Source organism: Camelina sativa, chromosome 16 (assembly GCF_030686135.1).
Source record: "Camelina sativa cultivar CO46 ecotype springtype chromosome 16, ASM3068613v1".
NCBI classification, from domain to species: Eukaryota; Viridiplantae; Streptophyta; class Magnoliopsida; order Brassicales; family Brassicaceae; genus Camelina; species Camelina sativa.
In genome coordinates this window covers 17722697-17732566 of record NC_141895.1, presented here as the reverse complement: position 1 = coordinate 17732566, position 9870 = coordinate 17722697, and the positions used below count along the sequence as shown (strand labels likewise).

At 35.6% G+C, this 9870-nt stretch overlaps 3 protein-coding genes across 10 annotated transcripts; 2 read left to right on the top strand and 1 right to left on the bottom strand.

The window, feature by feature from the left end:
* The first annotated feature begins 337 nt into the window (after nucleotides 1–337).
* LOC147925674 (uncharacterized) lies at nucleotides 338–730 on the top strand. Its single transcript, XM_087492719.1, has one exon. The coding sequence runs from the start codon at nucleotides 338–340 to the stop codon at nucleotides 728–730; it is 393 nt and encodes a 130-aa protein (XP_087348845.1).
* Nucleotides 731–820: 90 nt separating this feature from the next.
* LOC147925673 (uncharacterized) lies at nucleotides 821–1228 on the top strand. Its single transcript, XM_087492718.1, has one exon. It carries the CDS (start codon nucleotides 821–823, stop codon nucleotides 1226–1228), a length of 408 nt encoding a protein of 135 aa, XP_087348844.1.
* Nucleotides 1229–3660: 2432 nt separating this feature from the next.
* Nucleotides 3661–9067, bottom strand: LOC104750541 (uncharacterized). Of its 8 annotated transcripts, none has more exons than XM_019237446.2 (21): nucleotides 8791–9067; nucleotides 8478–8698; nucleotides 8317–8402; nucleotides 8135–8236; nucleotides 7800–7906; nucleotides 7617–7717; nucleotides 7344–7431; nucleotides 6951–7039; nucleotides 6630–6769; nucleotides 6380–6533; nucleotides 6167–6302; nucleotides 5962–6055; nucleotides 5737–5866; nucleotides 5594–5653; nucleotides 5375–5493; nucleotides 5133–5257; nucleotides 4780–5004; nucleotides 4526–4686; nucleotides 4268–4431; nucleotides 4092–4174; nucleotides 3661–4023 (listed from the first exon to the last, which is right to left on the bottom strand). In XM_019237446.2, exons 2-21 carry the CDS (start codon nucleotides 8691–8693, stop codon nucleotides 3794–3796), a joined length of 2610 nt encoding a protein of 869 aa, XP_019092991.2. In that variant the 5' UTR covers nucleotides 8694–8698; nucleotides 8791–9067; the 3' UTR covers nucleotides 3661–3793. The 8 variants fall into 8 exon arrangements, with proteins under 8 accessions (XP_019092991.2, XP_087348064.1, XP_087348062.1 ...); XM_087491938.1 differs by having other exon boundaries at nucleotides 5740–5866; XM_087491936.1 differs by having other exon boundaries at nucleotides 8478–8695; nucleotides 8791–8980.
* Between the last annotated feature and the right edge of the window lie 803 nt (nucleotides 9068–9870).

Here is a 9870-nt window from a genome sequence, read left to right as displayed (position 1 = left end):
CATTTTAATTTGGTAAATATAATTTGAGATTGATTATGTTAATTAACACACGATTAAGATTCTGTTTTAAAATACAGTGGCATTTTGTGTAATATCTTACATAAAGCAGAGTTATTTGTTTAAAGGGTTGCTTAAATAAGTATATAGAGATGTAATTTTTTCCAAAAATACTACATAATTGAATTAAATTTCTAATACTAAAAACTAATTCCTAAATTCTAACGTAAAGGATAAACATGGCCGGTGCTTATCAAGTTTGAAGACCATTACCTTCCATAGGAAGAGTTTCTGGATCCTAGAGGACTCTCCCAGATTGTCTCGTACTGTGAGATGTATGATGAAACTCAAGCCTCTCTTAAAGGAATTCATGCAATGCGAGGTTGGGAATGGACGAAGTGCTTCGTTTTGGTATGACCACTGGTGCGGACTTGGTCCCTTGGCAGAATTCATTGAAGGTAATGGTCCGCGAGTGTTGCGTATTAGGAACAATGCATCAGTGATTGACGCAGTGCGTAATGGAGAATGGTGGATGCCCACAGCAAGGTCTGACTCCCAGCAGGCTTTCATGGCAACTCTCACCTCAATCTCTCCACCAAATGAGGACAAAGGGGCTGATACATATCTCTGGAGACGGGTGTCAGGGGTATTCGAACAGAACTTCTCTTCCAAAGAAACTTGGGAGCAAATACGATCTCACTCTCCCACACTCCCATGGAGTAGAACAGTTTGATTCAAGGAAGCAATCCCGCGATATTCGTTTATAACGTGGCTAGCATTCCAAAGGAGATTACCTACTAAAGACAGATTACGGAGTTGGGGGATGAAGTTCTCTCCTACCTGTGTTCTCTGCTCTACCGGGATAGAAACTCACGACCACCTCTTCTTCCACTGTCCTTTCTCCTCTGAGATTTGGGAAGCGTTTGCAAGTAGACTATTTCCGTCTCCCCCCCTGGGATTAACCTCTATCTCCACTTGGATTCTTCAACAGATGCACTCAACAGCTCCCCGCTCTGCATCCATCGTCAAGTTGGTCCTCCAAGTCGTCTGTTATCTCATATGGCGTGAAAGGAATGCTAGGCTCTTCACCAGCGTATCGACTTCTGCTCTTCAGGTTCAAGCCGGGGTGGATCGTACAATTCGTGATCGCCTGCTAGCTCTCCCAGGATCAACAACCTCTTCCTCCTCCCTTTTAGCTTCTTATTTTGCTTGTATTAGTTTTCCTTTCTAAAATTTTCTATCTTTTGTACAGGAAAAATAGAAAATTGGTATAAAATTTAACCTTTTACCAAAAAAAAAAAAAAACTCTCATCTGTTGAATAGAGATTTGCTCACATTAAATAGATTTTGCTCTGTACAACTTTTGATATCTCTGACAAGAATTATTACCGAGACTGACTTGCATTTCCATTCGATTATATATATATGTAGTAATTATAAAATTACTTTATGAAAGTATGCTTTCAATCACATCTACTAATCTAACTAACTGGTTATTAAATATTTTATTTGGATACAAAGGTATATATTAGAGCAACTACAACTACAATATTTACTTATAAATACAGAACCTATAACCATATGTATATATCTAAAAATTTTCTTTTAAGATATTTGGATATAATTTTTGTTTATTGATATTATTTTTATTTGTTCTATTTTTCATGTAAAATTTTAAATACAACAAATATATTGTGTTGACAAATCTTCTTGTGACAACCCGACATGCGGACCCCACTAGTCCACCGCTAGCCACCCCAACGGACCCCAAGCTGGCCCTGCAGGGCATCGATCTTAACCTCTCACTGTGGATATTCATATCCATCAGTAGGTTATTGGTGCGCCAGGCGTTCCTCGAACCCTGGTCTCCACCCTTTAACAACTTTCTCACAGGATAAACTGTCACCAATTGATCTGCATATATTGTCTTATTAGTGTCTAAGTAGTTCTGGTTCTGCGAGAAATTGCTATACGACAAAGGCTGTATAGAAAAAGTCTTTCCACACGATTAGGTATGTATGTTATTCTTGGTTTGAAATTAGGATTTTCTTTACCTCTTTAAAATTTGGAAATTTAAGTAGTTAAAATTTTTATTTTCTTTACAAATACCATTTGTTGCATTAATAAACTCATTGCTTTCTTTGCTAGTTGAAGCTTTCATGTTCTTGAATGAAGCATAGATTGGTAAAATGGAATTATAAAGAAAAATGATGGCTTCAATTGGTGACCAAAATGTAGGAAAAGAACAAGGAGGAATATCACATTCCTCACTATTCAACAATTTGTTTACCATTTGAAAATAATATTTTTTCCCCTACATTCCTCTACATTCTTAAAAAAATAAAGAACAATAGAACAAAAATGTTCCTCCCCAAAATTGATGAGGAACAAATGGAACAAAAAAAAGAATAAATATTAAAATTCGTTTTTTATTATAAAATAAATAAAAAAATATGTTTCTTAATAAAATTTCAATTTTGTAATATAAAAACTTTCATATTTTCACAATGTATTAATAGAAAAAATATTTTGTATAGGAATTTTATGTTAAACTAATCTTAAGGCTTTATTTGAAAATTGTATGAATAGTAAAACAAATTTAAATTACTCTTAAAATTTTATTGTATGTTAATATTAATTATTAATATTTAATAAGATATATCTAAAATGTAATTTACAAATTTTTATTTTAAAATCAAATGTAAAATTTATTATATATACATTAAAAATAATATTAGTATTATCATTGAAATTTAATTTATTTAATATCTAATATATATTTAAAAACATTTTTATTGTTTGGTTACCATTTACTATTTTGTTTATTCTCTGCAGATTTTTTTTTCATTTCTTAAAAACTGTTTATTATTGTTTGGTTACCATTGTTCATTGTATTCATTTTCTTTTTGTTCTTCTAATGGTTACCGAGCCAATATGTTACTTTATTTATCATATATTCGAAAATAGAATTATCACTTCATAATATTTACTATCCATATACCTATTACCTAACCTCATGAATCATACATTTCTTCTTATTTCCCTTCAGCCCTTCACTGAAAAAACCCTTATGGCTACCATCATCAACAGCTTCTTCAACTTTACATTTCTTCTCCTCCTTAGCAACACTCTTTCTAGTTCCAAAAGCATCAGTTTTGAGCTTCATTAATGAAAATTGTTAAAATCTTCCAAAAACCAGATTCACTAAATTTTAGGAAAACCATTTTTACAAAATCTTGAATGGATAAAAAAAGAGATTCTCAAAAACAAAAAACCAAAAACCATTACAAAAACTATAAACAATCAAAGCCTTAAACTAATGACCTTGCTGACGTGTGAAAAATACATTTGCTGACATGTTATTCTAAATTATCTTTATTTGCGTATTTTCTTTCACATCTGATCAATTTTGTTAAAACATTATTACCAAAATATCTTTTAGGAAACAAAATTCAACGATCAGTATTTCTATATCATTTAATTTATCAAAAATGAAGGTTTGAAAGTCTTGTTTTTATTTCAGAAAGTTTTCTAATTTCCCACATTCACCTTACAAATATGAATGCGTGAGTGAGTGTAGTGTGTGGTTAATATTCATATCAAAAGATCAACAAAGTCTAGACTGGCGAATAAGACTTGTTCATGTTGGTAAGAGAAGATATATATGTTGTTCAACTATATAAATAAATAAATAAACACATTGAGCTATATATATGTCCCCTGTTAAGAACGGATTTATTCTCTAATGTTTTGAAAAAACAAAGCAAAAAGGAGAAATACAAAATACAGTCTATGATTAAAAGAAGTAAGTAGAAAGAAAGCTAGTGTATGCAATGACGTCGGACCATTTTGGGAAAAGACCCTTCAAATGTATCGTTTTTTCATCAAGACGTTGATCAAGAACAGCTACATCTACTCTCACTTCTTCTTCACTACTTGCCTCTAACCAGAAGTTCCAATTCTCACCGCTGTTTCCACTCAGTCTCAATATGTACGAAGGAGGACCACCCGGTGGGAGTTCAGGTGCTGCAACAACAATAGTCAATAAGCCATTTTGTTAGGAGAAAGAAAAAGGAGGGTTCTTTGTGTGTAACCTGGAGGTTTCCCATCTGCAAAGGACCATCCTGATAACGGACCGGTTATGTTCAGAACCGTGACCCATATCTCTTCCAACGAGCTGCAAATGGAATATGGACAATAGTTAATAACCAATTTTGGTAAATAGCTATACAAAACCAATAGAAGTGTTTTCTTTTGGAGTCCAACTAACCCCAAAGAGAGTTCCAGATGAACTCTGCGAGTTCCGTTTTTAAATGTCGTTTGCGGTTTATGAGTTTGTAGGTGTGGGAATTGGCTATATCGTTCTGAAATATTGTTGGCTTTAGCAGAGAACCTCCCGTTTGTTGTTACTACGCAAGAAATAGGGAAAAGTGCCTGTAGATACCAAACAACTCTTTACTCCAAACTCAAAACACTTATTATATCTTTGCCAATAGCATGTACGGTGAAACGAATCTAAAGAACGTACCAACCAAGCTTCTTGAGGAGATGCTTCAGCATTTGCCAATGAAAAAGAAGGACCAGCGTGAAGTTCCTCTGCCACCTCCGGAGCATGTTTAAAAATGAACTCCATAGAATTTGAATCAATGACAGCTAAATCATAACTTGAGCCTGTGATTTCATTTCCACCTGGAACATGCACATTAATAAACATTTAACTTCATACCAGCAAAAGAAGACTACTCCGAAAACAGTTCAATATCGCGTGAGCAAAAGACTTACCTGCAGAGATGAATGTGTGTTGGAGTACAACTCTCTTCGGTGCATCTTTGCTATAAGGAAAGAACTGTGATGATACTGCCAACATGACCACACTGAAGTGAAGCAAGAATTTCAAGATCGACGATTTGGCCAGCCAACGATCACAAATTGGTATTACTGGACCTAAACACAAGCCGGTGACAATTCCAATGACTGCAGCTACTGCTACATCTGCTAGATAATACCCTGCAAAACCAAAACATTGTACTATAAACATCTTCACAATGAAAGCCAGACTTGTAATCACAACAAGCTGTTTTAATGTTTCTGAACCAGAGATGCTTTTGGAAAGAATCGAGTTCAGTAAAACTAACCATAAGGTGGTGGAATTGCTCCCATCATTCCCATCTTCTCAATTAAAAATAGTGCAAGAATACCACCAAAATAGAGAGCATACAGAAGGCATGGAACAAGAGGTATCACATAAAACATGGGAGACCTGGATGAATTATAACTTTATCATACAACAGATTTATCTAGAAGGCTAAAGATATGTCCTATGTTCCAAGAGGAATCCTCAACTTCACAAAAGTTAGGCAATGTCTAAAAGTCTTACTTGATCGAATTATAGCCATAGGACTTGACTGACATACAGAAAGCAATCCACCCCAGTAGCATAGAAATGCAGATGACAAATGTCATGAATCCTCCATTTAATCCAGCGAAAAAATATGCCTGAAAACGTTTCTCCAGTAAGTCAAAAGATCAGCCAAACAAACAACATAAGTTCGAGGTAAAAATGTAAACCACACGGATAAAACAAGAAAGTGCATACCGAAGTTGCAAACGCATAGAACCCAAATGCTCCCCAAAACCTTGCTTCATCAGATGGTTCCTACAAGATCATAGTTAAAAAGACATTTTCTAGTAATAGACAGGGAGAAGCTAATGAGACAAGAGGAAGAAGAAGGACTTTACGACTTTCATAATCTTCTTGGATGAAACACTTTGAGAATGTGAGACACGGTCAGAGATAGCTCTTGGAATTAAAAGACCAAAAAATGAGCAGGGGATGAACATCAAGAAAGCCAAGTATGAATGAGCAAACCTGCATTTCCACCATAAAATTTTCCACTGTTTCAAAACCTTCACTAAGCATTAAAATAAAATGTGGAACAATGTAAGAAGATATATAAAACGAACCAGCTCATGGGATAAGCAAAGAACAATCTGATGACTGCGAAGAGAACAGGGAATATTACACCAAGTAAAATCCCAGCGAAATGGTTGACAACTCCTAATCAGGCAACGGTTTACAATGTTAAACCTCCAAAACATCGTACAAGAAGGAAAAGAGTACAGAGTAACTAAAAATAGTAAGAAAGTAAAAGATTGCATGGTTTTTTACCTTTCAAGAAAGCCCAGAAGATTGATAACAAAGGGTGTGCCCTAGGGTCCATCATATACAAAAAGAAAGGAACACAAAGGAACAAAGCAGCTGGAATGTTATGAAGTACCATGGCTACTCTTCTTGGATAGTACACCTGATAGATTTCATGATACCAGCTCGTCAAGAGAGTGTAAACAAGTTAAGATGATGAACAAAGTCAAAAGCACTCACCATGAAGAATGTTAAGTAATCAAAGAAAACAGCTCTTTCAACCATGTCATTGTTAGCATCCATTCTTTCACTAGCAACCTTCAGTCTAGAAGAACTCGTGAAGGCTTTAAGCACGCTAATTAAGTTTTCTCCACGTGCTTGCATGCTTCCAGGTCTGGTTTAAAGGTATTCTGTGAAACGAGGATCGTACTAAAAAATAAACAATAGTAAGGAAAAGTTTAACTATAATATATACCAAAACGATGCATACACTATTCTGTCCACTGTGTCAAAGGAAGTATGGTAGTAGTAACCGCCTAGAAGAAAGATAATGTCTAGCCCGGGAATGTCAGCATAATCTTCTGCAAACATTCTGTAATCGGTGTCTCCAGGAATTACAGGGAAAACATCCTAGGAAATATCACAGGACAACTTAAAGTCAGTGACACAGATAAACTAGAAACAAAATGGTTGGATACAGTTTTGTCATTGACCCCACTATCACTTAATTAAAGCAGAAAAGACTGTCTGTGGATGTGTGTGAATGTCAAATGTATGTCACAGAGCTAAAGATCAAGAGAGAGAGAGAGACCTGTGCAGAACTCTGTGCCATTGGATACACTGCAGCCTGAGAATAGATTTGGGACGGCCACGAACCAGGCCCTGATTGGCAGACCAGATCTGCCAGCCATTTACATCAAGAATAAATAGTCATTGAAAAGCAAACACTTAATGCTGTCACTATTAAGCCAACACATATTCTCAAGCTGCATTATTTTCTAGAGACAGGATGATGTATGAGAAGTTCTTCAATATGACTAAAGGCAATGGTCTATACAGATGCTTAATAATAAGCTTTGTTGTTTCAATTCTCAGGACAGATAAGAGAGGATCCAAGATCAAAATTAAGAACATCATTGTAATGGTGTTATTCATTATCAATTGTAAACCATCTGAATAGTCCTTAGGGAATACAAGATCTTACCAATACCCCCTGTCCCAGAAGCTTCCACGTTTATAAAAGCTCCAATGGTGTCTTTCAACTTATGCTTCGTCATGAAGCCGTGTGAGCCCTAAACACACAGACAAAACGCGACACCACCATGTAAAGTAAGAGCTTATTTTCATCATCTTGACTATAAAAGAAACCTCATTCTATTTAGCAATCACAAAAAACATTAAGACCAAGACGATAAATTTCATGAAACAACATATCATTCCATACGTAAAGAGTAACTAAGCATCATAACTGAGTTACCAGCATAAAAAGCTCTTCAGCACCATTAAAGAGAAAGATGACAGGTCGAGGAGGGGTCCAACCAGAATCCACTACTAGTCTTGCTAATTCAAGTAGTGATGCTGCAAAAATGGAAACACATAAATCCATGAATCTATTGGTTAAGAAAGGAAAAACCTAAATAAATGGTAACCCCAAACTCACCTACACATGACCCACAGTCACCAGCTCCAGGAGAATTAACAGGACTGTCATAATGTGCATTCATCAATACAGATGCATCAGTGTCATGAGAATCCATTGAGGAGATACTGCAACAAAAACAAAAAAAAATGGTGAAATGTTTGGCATTAGTAAGTGGGGACACAGATCATTCAATGTTGCAGAGACTCTACTAATGACTGAATATAAAATATAACACATACTATAAGAGAAAGAATGGTCAACCGCAAACTGAATCATAAATGCAAACTACAAAGTCTCCTGAATAACACATATAAACCAGAAATCTCAATGTACTAGTAGTAAAGAAAGAGTACCGCATAAGTATATTTGTGTGGTTTCTGTATCCAAGTGAGATGCTATGGCCAAGAAACATCATGCTAAAGGAACCATCCACCTGAGTCTCCTCCACCTCAACCCTATTATACAACCAAAAAGCATTAAACTCGTGATACCACTTTCTTTGATTCGGGTCAAAAAAAGTTTATTCAAACCAAACCTTAGATTAGGTCCAGCTCTCTCCTTAACCATCTCCAACTGCGATTTTATATATGTTGCAGCTTCTTTAAGCCCTTGTCGTCCTTCCTACAAAACCCATGTCGTGAAACAAAGATCAGAGAGAGGGAGAGAAAGAGATGAAACGGCGGCGAATCAAATCACCTGACGACCATCGATCTCCTCGGCCAAGACGCGGATGTGTTCGACGGCTCTAGCTTCAGAGAAACGTTCGAGAGGAGCGTCTGAAGGAAGAGGAGAGATGAATTTCATGTGAAGGACGGAGTAAACAATAGCTGACATTAAAGCGTAGATGAAGACGATTGAGAAGAGGAACTTGAATCCAGTTGCATCGCTTGTGCTCATTCTCCAAAACGCCATCACTACTAATGGAATGGATTCAAATTGTTTGAATCGGCGCTTTGGTAATGACAAAGAGATTCAGAGAAAGAAAAAAAAATTAAGACAAATCTCGTACTTGAAACTTGAAAGACAACGATTGTTCAGTTTCGTAATGTAACGGAACAGAAGACAGAACGGGAACGCCGTCGCTATGTGTCAGAGAGAGAGAAGAGACTGTTACGGTGTGATATGATCCAAAGTTACTAAAATGTCCTCGTGTTATATCATTTATCAAAACGTTTCTCTCTAATATACTCTTAATTTATAAAAAAAAAGATGGCAGGACCAAAGTGTTATTTAATTCGTAGAGACTTGTAAAGTTTGATTTCTTTTTGTTTTTGACTTGTAGATTTGAAGTTTGAAAATCATTGAATTCGAATATCTTTGGACTATTAAAAGGTGAAATATCATACTTTATAGTATTTGCATGTGTATGGATGGACAGATGTCAATATCAAAGTGATATTGTTGTGTTTTTCTGACTTTTAAATACGATGCAGCGAAAGTAGAATCTTGCGTATATATTAGGGACTTCGTAGCTCGCGAACTATGGAGAATCAGATTCAGAGCAATCGACAAAGGTGTTAATAGCCTAGCAATAGGTTCAGTAGCATGTATTTGGGTTATACAGTAATTGGGAAAATGTCATGTTGTTTCAACAAAATACATATGAATTACATGATCAAATTAAAAGTTATACATATAAACACGCAAAAAAATCAAATAGCATTTAGATATACGTTCAAGTTAAAGTTTAACTGTTTAAGTGACGTGACCATAACCTATGTGTGTTAAAAAAACGCGTTTTCTAGTTTTCCAGTGTCCTAACATCTTCACAAGCCTTGATTTCTCTATATCATCCAAGTCGCAATTCTGCTCCTTTGCTTTAGTTTTAGTCTGTTAACACAACTTGGTGGAGCGGTAAATTTCCTAATAGTGGGTTAAGCTACCCTCGTCTGTCAACAAGACTCTTCACTTGTTCTGCTAGAGTATAATAGTATTAGCTTAGCCGCTACATTTTGCATGATATAACTTGACATATCACTCTCTTGTAGTGACTTAGCAGCTAGTTGATTCAAGAAATAAGAAAGATAAAAAAAAAAAAAAACATAAATTGAAAGCCAAAAAAAATCCATTAAAATTGTTTCAGCAGACC

What these genes read in the sequence shown, in the direction of transcription:
- LOC147925674 (XM_087492719.1), top strand. Translation starts at nt 338, where the DNA reads ATGAAACTCAAGCCTCTCTTAAAGGAATTCATGCAATGCGAGGTTGGG.
- LOC104750541 (XM_087491932.1), bottom strand. An exon ending in GACACAGTGGACAGAATAGT is followed by an intron (nt 6,534 to 6,629) that starts GTATGCATCGTT and finishes CCTTTAAACCAG; the next exon opens with ACCTGGAAGCATGCAAGCAC. An exon ending in TCTATGCGTTTGCAACTTCG is followed by an intron (nt 5,494 to 5,593) that starts GTATGCACTTTC and finishes AAACGTTTTCAG; the next exon opens with GCATATTTTTTCGCTGGATT.
- LOC147925673 (XM_087492718.1), top strand. Translation starts at nt 821, where the DNA reads ATGAAGTTCTCTCCTACCTGTGTTCTCTGCTCTACCGGGATAGAAACT.